The sequence below is a fragment of the Macrotis lagotis genome, chromosome 1 (assembly GCF_037893015.1).
Source record: "Macrotis lagotis isolate mMagLag1 chromosome 1, bilby.v1.9.chrom.fasta, whole genome shotgun sequence".
Taxonomy (NCBI): Eukaryota; Metazoa; Chordata; class Mammalia; order Peramelemorphia; family Peramelidae; genus Macrotis; species Macrotis lagotis.
This window is the reverse complement of record NC_133658.1, coordinates 442,367,097-442,387,298: the sequence shown is the minus strand read 5'-3', so window position 1 is coordinate 442,387,298 and position 20,202 is coordinate 442,367,097. Positions and strand designations below refer to the sequence as shown.

At 33.5% G+C, this 20,202-nt stretch overlaps 1 protein-coding gene across 2 annotated transcripts in view; it reads left to right on the top strand.

The window, feature by feature from the left end:
- Positions 1-20,080, top strand: part of STYX (serine/threonine/tyrosine interacting protein) — a 52,673-nt gene extending 32,593 nt beyond the window's left edge. For both annotated transcript variants that reach the window (XM_074213344.1, XM_074213343.1), the window contains 7 exons: positions 3,243-3,303; positions 8,498-8,534; positions 9,130-9,169; positions 9,251-9,301; positions 10,414-10,486; positions 17,133-17,226; positions 19,117-20,080. In XM_074213344.1, coding sequence (XP_074069445.1) covers positions 3,243-3,303; positions 8,498-8,534; positions 9,130-9,169; positions 9,251-9,301; positions 10,414-10,486; positions 17,133-17,226; positions 19,117-19,190 — 430 coding nt within the window. In that variant the 3' untranslated portion in view covers positions 19,191-20,080. The remainder of the gene's footprint in view (positions 1-3,242; positions 3,304-8,497; positions 8,535-9,129; positions 9,170-9,250; positions 9,302-10,413; positions 10,487-17,132; positions 17,227-19,116) is intronic.
- The last annotated feature ends 122 nt before the right edge of the window (positions 20,081-20,202 follow it).

Sequence of the window (20,202 nt, the reverse complement as noted above, 5' to 3'; positions counted from 1 at the left end):
ATGAACCTTGTCTTTTTTTTCCCTTTAGAACTTTAGTTCTCAAATTTATTTTGCTCACAGAAAAGAAATCAAGGCATGCTGAACTCTTAAGATGGCAATGAAAAAGAGTTCCAGAGTAGTACAGCAGCCCAAACTCATTATCTGGGCCTTGAGAGTCCTCTGTCTTTCTTTTTCCCTTCTACCCTTTTCTTTTTTTTTCCTTTAGAACATGTGGATAGAAAGTCAAGCTGGAAAGAACAAGTAGCAATCTGAAACTGAAGGTGAAAGCTTAGGATTTCATTGCACACTCTTCTTAGATTGTCCTTAGAAGTAAAAACACTTAAAAGGGTTTGGGAACTGCTGGGTGTCCTAGTGGGCAGATAGTGGTATTTACAAAAACAACCAATAATTGAAAGATAAGAATGACATTTCAGGATGCTTATTCTTCTGACTTCAGGAGGATCTGGTAATTTTCTGCCTCTAGATAAGAGATGAGTAGTTTAAAATGTATTTAAATATTTAGAAGTTTGAAGATTACTGACCTTAGCATTTTTCTTCAATGATTACTTGCAGATAATATTTTTTCCAAATATATTCCTGTTTGTTTCATGGAAATAGTTAATATCCCATTTTTGTATGTGTCAAGAAAGCATAGTCTTCTTTACATATTTAGAATGAAAATTAAATATGGAAGTTGTATATTAGAAACATTCGTTGAATAATCATCTTTAAATCTAGTTTTAATTCTAATTTTAAATCTAATTTCAATTGACAAGTCTTCATTTTTCTCCTTATCAATTCTTCCTGTCATTAAATTTAAAAAAAGAAAACACCTTTTATTACAAATATACAGTCAAGCTAAACTACCACATTGACCACATCCAAAAAACCCCCACTGAAATCTCAGTCTGCATCCTAAGTTAAGAGATAGGTAATGTCATCATGAGCCCTTTGAAATTGTGGCTGATCATTTCATTGATGATCTCAGTTTTTAAGTTAGAGATGGATAAATTTTTTTTTGTTATAAACCTACAATCTTATCTTTGGGAATATCATATTTCAGACTTGGTTATTTATAGTAGTGGCTGCTGAATCTTATATAATTCTGTGACACCTTGAGACCTGAAATCTTTTTTTCTTTGACCTATAAGTCGTGGATTTGTTTTATGATATTTCTGGAAATTTTTACTGTAGGCTTTATTTCAGGAGGTATTGACTGATGGAGTCTTTGTTTTCACTTTGCTTTTTTGATTATAAGCTACCTGGGCAGTTATCTTACAATCTGTTTTCCATATCAGTTACCCTATATTTCTTCTTTTTTTAAAATATTTTATCTTTATTTTAATATTTCTCATTTTCTCAAAGAGTTATCAACCTAATATACTTGGTCCATGCAAATTTTCAAGCACTTTTTTTGCTTAGGTTAGGATTTGTGCTTTTTGTGTTAAACTGTTAATCTTTTTTGCAAGTCCTTTCCAGCATAGCTCTTTTTTTCTCTTCTTTCCTCTAGAGTTCTCATTTGTAAAGTCTTCACTTTTTTAAATATCTTGCTTTAATCCCTTTTTTTATAAATAGTATTTTATTTTTTTCCAAATACATGAAGTTTTTAGCATGTTTTTTATAAGACTTTGAGTTCCAAATTTCTCTCCCCCTCCCCATTCCAAGACAGCAAATATTGCTATAGTTATACATGTTCTTGATTGATTTCTTCCCAGAATTTTAGTTGAAATTGTGCACAAGCTGTATTTTTATTTGAGTCTTTGATTCAATATATTTCAAAGTTATCCTCTTTTTTTAAGGCTTATAAATTGGACATTCCTATTACTATAATAGCTCTTTATGAAGGGATTTTTTTTTTTTTTTACTCATTCTTCCAGTTTTGCTTCCTAAATTCAGGTTTTTATGTTAGGGCATTGCACACTTGTGGAAATAATGTTTGGGTCTTGCATGGCCCTCTTTTGTATTCTAATGGCTTCTGCTGTTTTCTTCAGATATCGACAGCTATATTCTTCAAGGATCTTGAGGGCTACCTAGGCCAGCTTTCACTGTGCCCAGAATGATCTGATCCAGAACAAAGTCTGATCACTACTTTTCTGGTCTGAGTTTACAAGCTAACTTGTGTTTGGGCCTAAGCAACATCATTGTGGAACTACCCCTGATTGGAGCTCCAGTAGACTGCTGCTATCAGTATTGTCCCCAGTCTTTGTAAGCTAGCTGGAAAACTGAGGAACTTCAGAGAGAGAGAGAGAGACAGAGACAGAGACAGAGAGACAGAAAGAATTGTAGGTTATTCCTTGATCTGAGCTCTCCCTTTCAGGTTTCAGACTAGGCTGGGGATTGTTTTTGAGACTTTACTGTGCTCTTGAGGTCAGAGTCACAGAATTACCACTTGCTTCTGAACTTGTTTCTTGCTCAGTTCATAGCCTGATGCCTGTTCTTTTGCTAAACTGCCACCCTCCCTCTTAATTCATGTCTAGGATTAAGCAACAGTGCTGTACTGCTCTCTGAATTCTATCCTATCGTCCTTCCTTCCTGACCCTTTTCTTGCCTAATACATAGATTCTAATTCAGTTTCTGTTCCGAAAGGCTTGGTTTCCACTGCCTAGACCCCTTACCTTACTTAGTATTCTCAGATATTTTTTCTGTTTGCCTATAATGAATGACCCAGGCTGGAATATTTGCCCATTGTGATTTTTTTTTTCCTCCCAGGCAAAAATTGGTCTGGTGCATATTTTAGGATTTTGCAAAACAGCTTTGACAGAGAACTGGTCTATATTACTTCTTCCTGCTCCTCAAATTTGGGAAGTGTCCTGTCAACAAGCATATGTTAAGAGCATTCTAATATGCTGTGACCTGTGGTTACAAAATAAAGTGGCAATAAATAATCAAGTTTTATTAGGATGTTTCTTATAAGAGGTCATGCTAAGGACTTGAGATCAAAGAGAAATATTTTTTCAAATTTTTTTAACTTGCCTAAGATATTTAACTTTCATGTATCATTTGATTTTCCTTCTATAAAATGCAAATGATATTGTTTATCATATGTTTGTACAGATTAAAAAAAGAATTCTTTGAGAGTATGAAGCAATATGAGCTAATATGAATACTGAATATTGATTATATTCCTGTTAAATTTTGTATTCTTTACATTTTTATAGTTAAACTCTAATATATTTTACAGTTAAGAAATGTTCAGTATTAACTGTTTATTGTTCCTTTTCAAAAAAGATAATTTAATTCTAAATTGTTTATTTCACTTTCAGGTATTTGGTACTGGATATTGCAGATAATCCAGTTGAAAATATAATACGTTTTTTCCCAATGGTATGTATGTATCACAATTGACTCTTACTGTAACTTAGTTTTGAATGTAACTCTACAGTTTGTCTAAGAAAATAATCTACCTTTCTAGAGAAATCTGATAATAATAATAATTCATATTTCTGTAGTTATGAGGGTTATAGTACCTTTTTTCAAACTTTCCTCGAATATTTGAATTATACTGATTACTAAAATATATTGGTACATTTATAAACATTTTATAAAAGTCAATTTATATTCACTTTTTAAGGTTGGCCTACTCAAGAAAACAAAGATATACTGTGATTTTCCCCTTTTGATTTTTAGATGGATTAATCAGTCAGCAAGTATTATCAAACTTCTACTCTGTGCCAAGGATTATGCTAGGTATTTAGGCATATCAGACCTATAAACTCATTGGTGTGGATATTCCCTTCTCTAGTACAGATGATACTTCATTCTTTAAGGATTTATCTTTCATTCTTTAAGAAGACCATGACCTCAGATTGGTGATCCATGTCAAGCACATCAGGTTTGAATGAGGGGTGCTGGGCTAAGTCTCCAGTCTCACTTTCTCCTCCAGAGCTATCTGGGTCCAGTGGCCAGATATGAATCAGGATGACTAGAGATGGTCCTGAATGCAAGGAGGCAATCAGGGTTAAGGGACTTGCTCAAGGTCACACAGCTAGTTGGGGTCAGGTGTCTGAAGCTGGATTTTAACTCCTGTGTTCCTGACTTCAGAGTTATTGCTTTATCCACTGTACCCCTTAGTTACCCACATCCATCTACTATAGTATTTTGATATGGAGATAGGGTTATATAGGTAGCACAGTGGATAAAGCATTAACCTCTGAGTCAGGAGGATGGGAGTTCTAATCTGGTCTCAGACACTTGACTTTTTTAAGGTTTTTGCAAGGCATTGGGATTAAGTAGCTTGCCTAAGGCCACACAGCTAGGTAATTATTAAGTGTCTGAGACCGGATTTGAACCCAGGTACTACTGACTCCAAGGCCAGTGCTTTATCCACTGCGCCACCTAGCTGCCCCTAAGACACTTGACTCTTTTTTTTAGATTTTTTTTTTTTGCAAGGCAAACGGGGTTAAGTGGCTTGCCCAAGGCCACACAGCTAGGCAATTATTAAGTGTCTGAGACCGGATTTGAACCCAGGTACTCCTGACTCCAAGGCTGGTGCTTTGACTCTTAACAAGCTGTGTGACTTTGAGCAAAATTGCTCAGTCCTGATTGCCTCGCATCCAGGGTCATCTCCAGTTGTCTTGACTCATATCTGGCCAGTGGACCCAGATGACTCTGGAGGAGGAAGTGGGGCTTTTGACTTAGCACAGCACCTCTTTACTCAAATCCAATTCATGTGCTTATCATGGCATTACCTCCCTGATGTCTTGGTTTTCTTTGAGAAAGAAGGACAAACATCATTATCATCTAAGAGATGGCTCCAGTTTAGCTGGAATATTACCAGTTGTGCAAAATCCTTAATTACTTTGCCAAGTATGAACCTCTTTGTGAGAGTTATATCATAATCATGTATTAATAATATGTAGGCTAACTGGTAATACAGTTTGATTGTTTCACATTGAATACACCTAAAAAATTAAGTCTGAATCCAAATTATATGACAACTCTGGTTGTCTTAATTTTAGTATCTTGAGATAGGTCCCAAAGATCTGTACTAAGCATTGTACTTTTTTTAACTGAACATATATGTATATGTGTGTACATACACACACACACACACACATATATATATATACATTTTTCTACATATAAAAAATAAGCTTTAGCATTCATTTTTAAAACTTTGAGTTCCTAAATTCTCTCCCTTCTTCCCACCCAACCCTGCCTCATTGAAAAAGCAAATTATTTGATATAAATTAAAAATGTGTAGTAATGCAGATCATTTTCATAATAGTCTTGCTATAAAAAAAACCCATAGACTCTCCCCCCGAAAAAGAAACCTCAAGAAAAATAAAGTAAAAAAAGTATAGATATTGTACTTTTAATATTTTTATCTATAACTTGAATAAAAACATAGGTGATGTGTTTATCAAAAATGGAGGTGACACATAACACCAGGACTCTCAATAAATCCCAGTAGGGTTAGACAATATATTTGTAATTAAGTACATAAAATACTCTACTCTACTTCCTTTCCTCTCAGTCTCTTCTTAATTCTCTTTAGTCTGACTTCCAACCTCTTTATTCTATAGAAACTGATCTCTAAAATTGCCAAATTGCTAAACCTAATTATCTTAATTTTCATACTTCTTGACCTCTCAACATTTTTTGACAAACTGTCTTCTCCACTAGAATCTAAGTTCCTCGAGGGCAGAGGCTATTTTTGTCTTTTTTTTTCTCAGAACTTAGCATATTGCATGCATACATTTAACATTTAATAAATGCTTGTTATTTGATTGACTTATTGATGAAGTCACAGAAAAAAGCATATCTTTGACATAATGGCAAATTTAAGTAATGTTCATAGATTTATTTTGCTATATTAGTATTTTCCCAGAGGCTGAGAGCTTTCATTTTGTAATCTGTTTCAGTAGTCTTGAATGGGCTAGTTATATCTCAGATCATCAACGTACCTTAGTAAAAGCACTTTAGATATTAGGTTAACTCTGCAGTGTCTCTGGACAGAGTCATTTTAGATCTCAGCCTCTTAATGGCATCCCTGTGCCTATTCTAAAAGGCACATCACTGACAGGATAATTTTTCTAATGCCAGACAATGGTAGTATTATTCACCATGAGCAAAATATCTGAGAAATTTTTAACATCCTCTTGACAACTACCTGTTGACTCATTGATTCAACCTGTAGACACAGGGTATCATATAAGAGTTTTCATGAGGAAATTGGTTCAGCATTCAGGTAGTGCTTTGAAATGCCTCTAACATCAAAGATGTAGTTTTTAGTATTCTTGGTTTCTGAACATTATAGAGGGGTTGTTAAAACAGGCTTAATTTTTCAGAAGTATTGCAATATAGCTTCATATAAAGGCATTGCAAACCCTGCTATTAGGGAAGCTAAGATTAGTAGATTATTTAGTCTTGCAGTGGGTGAAAGCTGATTGAGTGTCCAAATTAAGTCCAGCACCATTAGTGAGCCTTTAGAATAGGGACCCACCAGGGCAGCTAGGTGGCATAGTGGATAAAGCACCGGCCTTGGAGTCAGGAGTACCTGGGTTCAGATCCGGTCTCAGACACTTAATAATTGCCTAGCTGTGTGGCCTTGGACAAGCCACTTAACCCCATTTGCCTTGCAAAAACCTAAAAAAAAAAATAGGGACCCACCAAGCTGTATAAGGAAAATAGGAACCATTTCAGCTTGGAAATAGAGCAAGTAATAGCTTCCATGACAATTAGCAGAGATTAGGTCTATGAGTGATAGTTCTGGTTTGGGTGAGAGAGGGAGACCTGATTTTAAAAAAAAATAAAAATAGTATTGTAATCTAATAACAGTGATAAAAATTCTTAAATATTGGAATAAATTTTCCATAACACCTTATATAGGAAACAGAAGAGTGGGTACAATCTAACAAAGTTCTTCAACCTATTTTGCCTTAATGTTATAGAAATCATATGTGTCATGAAGGGTATTTATGAATCAGAGAACATCAGTAGCAATCTTTTGAAGAAAGCTGAAACCTTTGACTCATTTATATCAGATATGTTCTACTGCCTACGGAGTCATTTCCCTTCATATATTTCATTCATGAAGTAGACGCAAATGGTCAAGAGCCTGAGAGGACCTTTGCTGGGGCCATAGCTATTTAGCTTTATTTGTCACATTATCTACAGTTAAATGCAGCATATCATAAATTTTTAAAATGATAAAATCCAAAACCAAATATATTTTTCTTATTATAAAACACAGTACTTAGTACACATAATAGATACCTGATAAACACTTGTTAAATGACTGACCATGATATTTGATGAATAACTGTGGCAGAATGAATAGAATACTGATTTGGGAGCCAGGAAGAGCTCAATTCGTGTCTCACCTCTTGACATACTGGGAGTGTGACTCTGAACATATCATTTAACCTCTTTATAAAGTGATCTGGAGGCAACTACTTCATTGGAAGAGGGAATTTCGTCATGTAGACTTATTTGGTTCCCTTGCTCATTGAACTGGGTCATCTTTTTCACTTGTGCATTTCTTTGATGACATTTTTGTGCTCTGGTAATCCTTCAGAATTTCTTTTTTGTAACATATGGCAAACAGCTTTTTTACTCACCACTTCTTCATTGTCTTTAGCTATAAGGAAAATTTATATAACTTCATTAACTCATTCCCTAGAGATGCTGGTAATACTTGATTTTTTAAAAAATATATTTAAAATAGGGGCGGCTAGGTGGTGTATTGGATAAAGTACCAGCTTTGGAGTCAGGAGTACCTGGGTTCAAATCCGGTCTCAGACAACCTAATAATTACCTAGCTGTGTGGCCTTGAGCAAGCCACTTAACCTCCTTTGCCTTGCAAAAACCAAAATATGTGTGTGTGTGTGTGTGTGTGTGTGTGTGTGTGTGTGTGTGTGTGTGTGTGTGTGTATATATATATATATATATATATATATAAAATTTAAAATAAATATTTTATGGATTGTCTTTTGGGGACACTGTCATTCAATAGTTGTTTAGTTTGGTAGAATTTAATTGTCAAGTGAACAAAGTTAGCCTTCATCAATTACTTTAAGATATAATTGTTGTGGGGCAGCTAGGTGGTGCAGTGGATAGAGCACCAGCCTTGGAGTCAGGAGTACCTGAGTTCAAATCCGGCCTCAGACACTTAATAATTACCTAGCTGTGTGGCCTTTGGCAAGCCACTTAACCCCATTGCCTTGCAAAAAAACCAAAAAAGATATTTAAAATATAATTGTTAAGGGGCAGCTAGGTGGCAAACTGGATAGAGCATGGCCCTGAAGTCAGAAGGATCTGAATTCAAATCCAGCCTCAGACACTTAATAATTACCTTGATGTGTGATCTTGGGCAAGTCACTTAACCTCACTACCTTGAACACACACACACACACACACACACACACACACACACACAAGTTAAATGCTTGAAAATGAAAAATTCTGCAACTTTATTTTTAAAACCTGTGTATCTTCAACTATTTTCAGTTCTATATGATTTTTTTATAAATCTTAATTATTTTCTTTTAGCAACCTATTTTTTTTTTATCTTCAGACTAAAGAATTTATTGATGGAAGTTTACAAACAGGAGGTAAATTTTCTTTTCTTTTCTTAGTTAATTTTTATTATTCGTGGAAAGGATTCAAAGAATTTTTAAAACATCTGAATTGTTTAGTTACTGATTTAGAAATCAAGATATGGCAAGTTTATACCATTTATACAAGACTGGAGATTTTTCAGTATAGATTATTACTATTTTCTGAGCTTTTTAAACTGTCTTCATAGAATTTTGTTGATGTATACAGCCTAAAAAAAGTTTTACTTCTATATGCTGCAAGTCTAGTGCTGCATTATCATGATTTAATTATATTATTATGCACAGAAGCTATTGATTTGCTTTGGTAGAAATTCCTCATGGTGGCTCCCTATACCAGAAAATGTTTTGGATTTTTTTTAAAATCCTAATTATATAAATTCATACAAATAATGGATTGAAGAGGCTTTTGAATTCTTAAATAAAAAAGATTTGAATTCTTAAATAAAATCTTTAAAGAAGTATGTGTTTCTTTTAGAAACCTTTTTAAAGAGAGGGACTTTTGTGAATTATATTTATGAAATGATTAGTATATTTAATTAGTTAATGATTCAGATATATCTGTTAGAATGTAAAAATTCTTGTTTTTCAGGAAAAGTTCTTGTCCATGGAAATGCAGGAATTTCCAGAAGGTATTAGGCTGTCCCTTTGTGTAAAGTATTTAATTCATGAATAATTTTGATTGATTATCTTAAAAGTATTTTTCTTTTCAGTGCTGCCTTAGTTATTGCATACATTATGGAAACATTTGGAGTGAAATACAGGTAAGAAAGTATTCAGTTTAGACTTTTAATAGAAAGGAACTTTGTCATAATATTGGGTCTATTTGGTAGGAGTAGTGCTGTCATAGTTATTGATCACCTACTTACATTTAAATTTATGATCAGACAGGAGTAAGATTGTTAGGAGAACTTTTAATGTTGCCATTTAAATTTACATCAAAAAGAGAAGAAAAAAAATATGGAAACTCTTTGTATGCCACACCAGTACTGGACAGATAGATTTTTAAAAAATTTGGTGACCTAATGTTTTGCATTTGATACATTTTAAACTCTGGTTATATTTTTTCTTCCTGTGAACTTAGGGTTAACTTCTTTTAAAATTTAAATATAGGTAGCTAATTTTTCTCAGTCAAGATAAATTTCAAAAAAATTTATTCTGAATTTGATAAACACCAAATAAAATGAACATTTCCATTATTTACATTGTGGATTAAAATTCGTTGATTTGTCTAGGAAATTGCAAATTTCTACTATATAGCACTTGTTTTGTTTTTTAAGTATTGAATAAATTCAACACATAACTATTAAAGCCTGCCTGCTTGTCTGTGGTTCCTTCTCATCTTCTGTTCTTTTCATCTTTCTTGGAAGCCTGTCATAACCCTTCTCTCTTCCACCCTACCCTCAAAAAAGAAAGAAGAAAGAGAAAAACCCTTGTAATATATGTATGGTCAATTAAGATGAATTTCCACATTGGTTATGTCCCAAAGTGTAAATATCATAAGATAAATTTTCAGAATCTTCTGTCTAGATAGAATGTGATGTGAATATAAATGAATACTGGTCTTAGAGATATTTAGTGTAGGAAGTTTCTTCATAACAATCCAGTGAAATAGTATAAGTTGAATTAACCGTGTTTTACAAATGAGAGGACTAAGACTTAGAGAGACTGTGTTGTACTTAGTATTAACATAGCTTGTAATTGTCGTAATAGGATTTGAACTCAGATCCTGCTTAATATCCTATCCATTGATTTCTCTGTTTTATCACTATACCTCTCAGCAGTGATTTTTTTTTATTTTATAAAGCAGTATTTCTGAAAGACTTATGAATCCACAACACTTACAGGTACATCTTTTAACTTTTTTTATTTTAAGGGAGGCATTTACATATGTTCAAGAAAGAAGGTTCTGTATTAATCCTAATGCTGGATTTGTCCATCAGCTTCAGGTAATTACTATGACTCCTCTTCATTTAGGTATTTGCTTTAATTAGGTAAGATTGCCAATGTAGTTATAGCTACAACTTGAATACTGTGTTTGATTGTAAGATCTTTAAAGTACTATTTTATCTCACTAATTTGCTGTACCAAAATACTATAGTGTCATCCCTATTCTATTGTAGATAGATGTGGGTGACTAGTGGGTGCAATGGATAGAGCACTGGCCTTGGAGTCAGGAATATGGGAATTCAAATCCAGCCTCAGACAATTGACACTAACTGGCTATGTGACCTTGACAAATCACTTAATTCTGATTGACCTGTTGCATTCAGGACCAACTTCAGTCATCCTGATCCATATCTGGTAACTGGACCTGGATGGTTCTGGGGAGAAAGTGAGACTGGTGACTTAGTATAGCCCCCTGTCACTCAAATCCAGTTCATGTGCTTGTCATGGCATCACCTCCCTGATGTCATGGTCTTCTTTGAGGATGAAGGACAAACATCACCATCATCATCAATAAATGGCTGTAAACTAAACAGTAATGCAGTTATATAGATTTAGAACAACTTGAATGACTGGAATTAAAGAATAATTATAGGTGTAAATACTTTGCAAATAGAGATTGATTCCTTTTATGTACTTATATACCCAGTATTTAACACAGTATCTAATAGATAATCATTTAATAAATGCTTTCTTTCTAACTAAATGGCATATAGTAGGTACTTTAAAATGATCTGTTGAGGAGCAGCTAGGTGGCGCAGTGGATAGAGCACCAGCCCTGGAGTCAGGAGTACCTGAGTTCAAATCTGGTCTCAGACACTTAATAATTACCTAGCTGTGTGGCCTTGGGCAAGTCACTTAATCCCATTTGCCTTGCAAAAATATAAAAAAAAAATCTGTTTATTTGCTAGTGTGTTAAGAGGAAGCCTCTTAAGAAAGTATTCAGTTTAGACTTTTAGCAAAATTTTGTCATAATATTGGGTCTATAATGGTAGTAGTGCTATCACAGTTATTGATCACCTACCTGCATTTAAATTTATGATCAGTTTCTTTGACCAGGACTAAGATTGTTATAACTTTTCTTAGACTATTTTTTTTTATAAATGTTTAACAATTTCATTACTTGAATAAAAGCCTAGTTGGCATGTTTACCAAATATGCTGAAAGTGATAGTTAACACAGTGGAATCCAGAGAGATGTATTTTGGGTTTTTTTAATCCACTGCGCCACCTAGTGGCCCCCAAAGAGATATATTAACAAGCTAAAATATTGGGCTAAATATAATAAAATGAAATCAGGAAAAAATATAAAAGCACAAAAAAATTCACAGCTAGAAGTTGAAGTTAGAATTATGTTTTGTCTGAAAAAAGATTTGGGAGCAAAATCAATCAATATGACTTAGTGTGAAGTGTCAGATTTTTAGGGGCTGCATTAAGAAAAGCATAATTTATAGGAAATAGTTGGTATTCTTTCTTTATTCTGCTTTCATCAGACCTTTTTGGAGTATAATGTTCACTTTTAGATGCCATAGTTGAAGAAATTGATAAGCTGGCAAATGTCCACAAGGAGAAACCAATTTGGAGAAATGCCCTAAGTTCATGACAAATGAGGTGCCAGTTAAACTGGGGGGGGGGTGGAGAATATCAAGGAGGTATTTAGCCTGCATTAGAAGATTCAGAGAAATCTGAAAATTGTGTTCAAATATTTGAAAAACTATCATGTAGAAAGTAGATTTTGCAAAGAGGTCAATTTAGAGTTAATGTCAGAAGAAACTTAATTCTAGAGTTAGCTGTGTTACATTGGGTATTCACAGGGTATGGTTTAGATTAGATGGTTATTGAGACTCTTATTAAATCTTAAATTATGTTATTTTATCAATAATTCTTATTACAATGATACCAATTTAAAAATATTTTTTTAACCAAAACTGAATACTAAGAACTTAAAGTAACCAAAACTTATCCTTTATAAAGATAAGAAAATGTGTCTCCCTCCCCTTTTTTTGTTGAGGTGAGATACTGATTGTGGGTGTATAACTTGTTCATGTGTTGTTTAGTTTTGTTGATCTATTCTTTTAATTCCTTGTTATAAGACAAGAGGTATTCAAAAATTTTTTTAAAACCTTTTTTAAATGTTTAAAGATGAGAGAAGTAGCTCAGAGGCATTTGATATTTAAGCTACCCAGAATCTTAGAAATTAACCTCGAATATTATAGGAACAAATAATAATAATAATAATGAAAATAGCAGGATTAGACAAATTCTTATTTAATAATATATAGTTTTGGGGGGCAGCTAGGTGGCGCAGTGGATAGAGCACCGGCCCTTGGAGTCAGGAGTACCCAAGTTCAAATCTGGCCTCAGACACTTAATAATTACCTAGCTGTGTGGCCTTGGGCAAGCCACTTAACCCAATTGCCTTGCAAAAACTTAAAAAAAAAAACAACTTAAAAAAATAATATATAGTTTTGAGCAGACCAGATAGTAGAATGGAAAAAAAAGTGCTTGACTGAGAGTCAAAATACCTAGCTTCCTATTGCACTTAAATAACCATGTGACCCTGGGCTCAGGTTTTTCCTCTAGGAAACTCTTATAAAATGGAGATGATATATGTAGTACTTATTACACTGGAGTAGTCTATATTATTGGTTTCTAGGATGAGAATGATCCAAATCTTGTTATCAACCATTGGGAGGGCGAACAGACAGCTTGTCTTTTATACAACCACATTTACCCTTATCCCTTAGCACACACCCACTCCATCCTTGCTTTTTTGCTGTTTAAATTTTTCCAGTCTTTTTTTTCAGAGATGAGTTTCAAGGTATTAGGAAAACTATAATTTAAATTAACCAATCTGCAAATGCTGTTAACAGAATACACTGCCAGATTACCTTCTGGCAGTGGTACATTCCCATTGGAAAGCAGAGGCAAGTGAGAGCCTTACTCCCACCTTTCATTTTGAGTGGGTCAGAATGAGTTAGGTAGGATGAACAGGCATTGCCGTATTGTGATCTTAATCATAGATATACTCGCTCATGTATCATATTTCCCTATAACTCTCATGGACACTACCAATCTTATAGGCACTCAGGGAGTCAGTTTTCATACTTACCCTCTTGTTTTTGCTCATACAATCACCACCTCTCTTCTGGACTCCAGCAATAGTCTCCCAAATTGGTTCAGTCCTCTTGCCTCACAGCCTTCTCCTCTTCACTTTACCCCATATACACAGGTACCAAGATTATTTACTTAGGTTACAGCTCTGACCATGTCACTTCCCTACTCAGTTTGACCCTTGGATCAAATATTATTTCATCTTTATATCATTTTAAGAATTTCTATTTTTGTGAAGATTTTATAGTGTATACAATATTTACTACAGTAGCATATGTAATTAATAAATAAGGAAATATACTCAGTGCAAGTACATGATCAGAAATTTTTTTTATTGATAGGAATAGGTGATCAAAAAATGTTCGGAGACTTGTTTGTGTGACTTTGAAAAGAGAATTTCACTTTGTTGCTGCTATCCCAGTGTGTTGATACGACATGCTATCTTGAGTTCCCATCATAATTTTCAGTTTGTTTCTTGATTAAGGTATTTCTCATGCCAAGCTGTTGATTCCTTTTCCAGTTCTTTCTTATATAGCTCTTATTTTTTCCACTTTTCCTCTCTACTGCTCTCATTTCAATCCTAAAAAGTTTTCAGACTTAAAAAAATTTATAAGTTTTTAGCTCACTTCACTCATCGTCAGTTCTTTTAAAATCACTCTGTATAAAAGAATTAGAGAGCACTAGACAAAAAATGTGATACACTACCAATTTTACTGATTTACAGTTAACTTCTCCAGCAATCAAAAAGAATTTATTAAATATCACTTCTCCAGCAATCAAAAAGAATTTATTAAATATCTCTAATATGTGCTAGACATTGCTGTGATACAAAGACAAAAACCCCACAAGAACAAAACAATCCCTGTGATAGCATATATTTTAATATATGTTTAAACATATTCAAAAGAAATATACAGTAAAGATTTTACTTGCAGACAGAGAATCAGAATCAGACAAGGCTTTTTGGAGAAATAATGCTTGAAATGAGTATAAAAAAGTAAGGGATTCTTAGAGATAGAGCAGAGAAGAGAGTACATTCCAGGCAATAGGACAGTCAATGCAAAAAGCAAGGTCGGGAAATGAAGTTTCATATATACTTACTATATAGTAAGGTGAGTAATATATTGAGACTGGAAAGATGTGCTTTTTATACAAATTATAAAAGTTCCAAAGGGCATAAAAAGTGGAAAAAAATTATTCATATTTTATTCTACAGGAAATGTGGTTTGTTGAATAGGAGATAGATGTGCACTTTTTTTTTAATTTAAGGCAATGGGGGTTTAAGAGTGACTTGTCCAAGGTCACCCAGCTAGGCAATCATTAAGTGTCTGAGGCTGGATTTGAACTCAGGTCCTCCTGACTCCAGGGCCAGTGCTCCATCTACTGTGCCACTTAGCTGCCCCAGATCTGCACTTCAAAAAATCATTTTAAAAGCTACATACAAGCAAGAAACTTAAGGCAGGGATAGTTAGGAAGCCATTGCAATATACCAAGTGAGAGGTAATGAGAGTCTGACATAAGGTAAGTAGCTAGGTGAGTAGAGAAGAGGTAGATGCAATAACAAAATATGTAGCATGAGGGAAATCAAGGAGTATAGGAAAGATTTTGTAAAGGGGAGATCTGAAAGAAGAGGTAAGTTTTGTTTTACTGGATTCTTTGATTTATCTAGTTTGAACTATACAAAAAGCAGTTAGTGATATAGTACTATACTAGATACATAAATATGATCATTAAAACAATGAAAGCTGATGAGGTCACTAAGACCATAGAGAGAAAAGAGAACCAAGCTACAGGTTTGCAAAAGTCCTACATTTAAGAGAGTGTGATCTGTAATTGGAGAAAAATACTATTAAGATTTAAAAAATTTAAGAGTAATCATTGCCTTAAATCTTAATGGCACTGCCAAGATGCAAATTAAAGTATGTATATAAAATATGTTCAAATATCTTGCATCCTTCATCTCTCAGACTTTCAATTTCATACATTGGCTTTTCAAACTGGATGTCCTGCAAACATCTCAAACTCAATGTATCCTAAAACTAAGTTCAACAGCATTCCTCTCAAGTCATCTCTCTTCCAAATTACCCTGTTTCCTTTAAAAGCATCAGCATTCATCTGTTTACCCAGGTTCATTATCTCACTATTATCCTAAATTTCTCACTTCTTCATGTCAATTGTCTAGTCTTTTGCCAAATCTTGTCACCTCCATATTTCTCATATCCAACTGCTCTCTATTCACACAAACCTTCACTTTATTTCAGATCCTTACTGCCTCTTACTTGAACTATTGCAATAGTTTACTACTTGGTATCTTTTGATTTGAATCTATTCTGCACAGAGGCTATGTCAAGCTTTGAATCTATCCTCCACAGAGACTATGTCAAACCTCCCTCCCCCCAATTCCCCTTTAATAAACTTGACTCCTTATTAAAAATGTAAATTCCTCTGCCATTTAAAGCTCTTCACAACATAGCCCTGCCTATTTTTTCCCCTAGTCTTTACCCATGTCCACAGTTCAGTCTGTAAAAGCCTACTTCCTGCAAACTCTGTGCTTTTGTATTTGCTGTCTTCAATGCCAGGAAGGCTTGCAATCAATTTCTGGATTCTTTTATTCTCATTTTAAGCACTATTCTCTATGTGAGGCCCTTTCCTATTACCTTAATTGCTTGTGTCTTCCCTAAGGCTAACTTGTACTAATTGTATTTGTAGTCCTGTATGTATGTATGTATGTATGTATGTATGTATGTATGTATGTATATATTGTCCCCTTTGCTGCTTGAGTGCAGGAACTGCTTCACTTTTGTCTTTGTCTTCTTAGCACTTATTGGCATATATAGATACTTAAAATACTTGATTAAATAAAACATACTTGATTTTAAGAAATTGCAAAGCCAGTGTTGATTTTTGCTGCCAATTGTGCCATACTAATTAGTAGCATTTAATTAGTGTGTATCATAGTATTTCATTTGTTCCTTTTAATAATCCTGTGAAAAAGGTAGGACAGGGGCAGCTAGGTGGCACAGTGGATAAAGCACCAGCCCTGGAGTCAGGAGTACCTGGGTTCAAATCTGGTCTCAGACACTTAATAATTACCTAGCTGTGTGACCTTGGGCAAGCCACTTAACCCCATTTGCCTTGCAAAAAGAAAAAAAAACCTGAAAAAAAGGAAAAAAAGAAAAAGGTAGGACAGGTGTTATCTCCATTTTACAGAATCCTCATAGATGCTTAACTTCATATAGACAGCTAACTGAAAAAATGGAGAATACAGTTGTAGAACTTAGCTCATCTCATTACTGTGCTGATCACTAGCTCAGTACTACCTCCTTGATTTGTTAGTCACCAAATTATTAAATAGTGTGATGCTATTTGCAATTCTATAATCATTTTTAGCAACTATAAAACCTAGCCTCATTTTAAATGGAGGATTCAAAAGAGTTCTATGAATAAATAAATAAATAAATGGAGGATTCATTGAATGTGTTTTACATGAAAGAAGTCATAATTAATATTTACAATAATTTTTTTGTTCAAATAGGAATATGAGGCCATTTATCTAGCAAAATTAACAATACAGATGATGTCACCGCTGCATCTGGAAAGATCATTATCTGTTCAGTCTGGTACTACAGGTGAGAATTTTGTCTTGAGCTCACAGGGAAGGTGATGAAAACTGGTATTTTTCTTCACTTGGGCCCAGCACTAAGCAGTTGTTAACTTTCAGGTTTAAATAATTCATTAGTGAATCGTTACAAAAAATTATAAATGTAAGATATATACATCAATGCCTTATGTTAGAGTTGACTAAGGAAAACATTTAGCCACCTAATTAATTTGATTACTCAATTGGCCAAGGTTTCTTATGTTACAAACCCAAAAGCAATTATTTTGAAAGTTACCAAAATGTTAAGAACTCCTGAAATACAATTTCTTTTAAAGTTTTTTAAATGTATTTCTCTTCCATACCTGGTATGTTTATTTCTAAATTAATTTCTGCCAAGCTCTCATTGTGCTAGGATATTAAAATATATTCTTCAATAATTCATTTTCATTTGATATAATTTCTTGAGGAAAAAATGTGATATAGTGAGAAAAGATAAAAGTCACTTTGGTTGATACTTGGGTGATACTATCTGACAAAGGGCAGGTCTGGCTTACAGTAGTGAACAAGTTGCAGATCTGCAGTGGTGAAAAAAGTCTACTGAGAGATTTCTATGCAGATGAAATCACAGGTTTGGACCACAAATTTTTTTTCTTATTCTATTTTCTTTCCACATGTGGAAAAATATTTGAGGATTTGGGGAAGTGGTAGTTGAACTTTAATTTTAGTTTTATTTAATTTTTATTTAATTTATTTAATATTTTATTTTATTTTCCCCCATATTTGTGATTGTATTGGAGTAGAGAACTCATTTTATGCAGATTGGGTAACTATTCTATATCCTAAAGGCTGGTTTTCTGTTTGTTAGTTACCTCCCCTCTCTATAAAATTCTCATTTTTGTGGATAAGAAAATTCATGAGAGAAGTTTAACAGATCACATAATTAGTATTGGAACCTGGGTCTAGAATTCAGATTTTCTGACTAGTACTATATATGACACCAAATGAAAATGAATATTGGAAAACAAAAGTAGTTTAAGTGGTCCTTCTGCTGATAAAGAGGATGTTTTATCAAAGTACAAGACTATTTTCATGCTTGAATCTTCCCATTGAACTAATACCTACCCATTATTATAACACAATCTTTATATAAGTAAAAAAGAATTTTCTGATGAAGCTGCCTTTCCTTTCCTCACCTGTTTAATTTGTTCTATTCCCTGTAGTTTTTCCTTTATTGAAATCTCGAAATCTCTTGCTTTTTTGTTAGTTGTAGAAAAGACTGGAATGGGTATTTTTTCAAAAGATGCCTGCCTATGTCCCAGAAAACTTCTTTGTAGCAGATTCCTCATCTGAAAGTAGCAACTATAAAACTATGCAACATGTTCTTGGTACTAATGATTACAACTGCACCTAATACTATATACTGTAGTATATATAACAGAATAATTTTTTAAAAAATGAAATGCTAAAATTGAATATTTTTCTCCAAATACAGGAAGATTTTCTGTATTTCTTCCTGCTAGAAAGGTCTGACTTAAATCACTTGTTTGGAGTAGCCTAACAGAAGTACAAAGAACATTATAAAACCAGTTTTTGAAAAATAGTTTAGGGGCAGCTAGGGGACCTAGTGGATAGAGCTCTAGAGTTAAGAGGACCTGAGTTCAAATTCAGCCTCAGATACTTAATAATTGCCTAGCTGAGTGATCTTGAGCAACTTACTTAATAATAAGAAAAGTATTTTAAAAAACACAATTTTTGAAAGGTATCTCATATAAGCATTTAAAATAGTTGTAAAAACCATCTCTGCCATGCAAGTCTTTAATCTCACAGTAATTTTTTATAGGTCATAGCTGGGTTAATTTGCCACCTGAATGTCTGCCAACAAGCCAGCTTTATATTCTGTTTATATTCTAATTTTCAGGTAGCTTGAAACGTACACATGAAGAAGAGGAGGAATTTGGAAGTATGCAAGTTGCAGCTGCCCAGAATGGATGATGGTACCTCAGACCCATATTATAATGTTTGAATTCCTTTATGTGAAGGGGAAAATACAATGTAAAATGAGAAAAATGCAAGTAGCTTCTTTTCCACAAAACATGTTGCTTCCAACAAAACAAAGGTTTCTCTGCAACTTGTTCAGCAGCATTTTAAGAAAATGATGGACTTCTTGAATAGATGGCACTGATTGTTTTCCTTTTTTTTTTTTTAACACTTTACAGTTTTATTACAAAACAAGATTTTTGGACTTGCAAAAGAAGTATTATTGCAATAATGCACTTTTCATACTTGAAAATTTCTTTATTTGTATGATATAAAGTTATTACTTTAAAACAAATTGCAAGTTGGGGAGGCTTGTTTATAAAAATTATTTGTAATTTATAACTATTTACTAAAGAAGTTTGTTAAAATTCATTTTGTGTTGATTATACATTTTTATAATTTTACAGTTGAGTTTTATGGTGGAACTTCTCACTGAAATACTAATGCAAGAATCTACCACATTTTGAGTAAATTTTTATATACCTTAATCACCCTTTCATGCTTGAAAACTTTCCTTGGACTTCTGATACACCTCAGATCATGGCAACCTTTGTAAAACTTTTAACACAAGAGGAAAATACCTCCTTTTGCCAAATACAGAACTGGTATATCTGAAATAGAGATTGAGTTAGAAGTTTCAAGTGAATTTTCCTTTTTGGATTTTCTTTTGGAAAAATGTCTAGCTTTTTCTCTTTTATAAGTTATATTTGGAATAGTTCTGGATAACATATTTTCTAAGTAATAGAAAAGTGCCTTCTATTATTTTTTTAATTAGCTTTATTGTAGCCAACAAATTGGATAGCACTTAGAAGTAGTTAAAATGTTTACCAAAAATTTTGTTATTTTTTTAAACTGGAAAAAGCTTATTATAAAAATTTCCCAACCCATTCTGTGCTATCTTTATGAATATAATAGTCTCAGAAACTTCTCTTTGCAGTGCCCTTCATAATGGTTTCTGTATCAATTA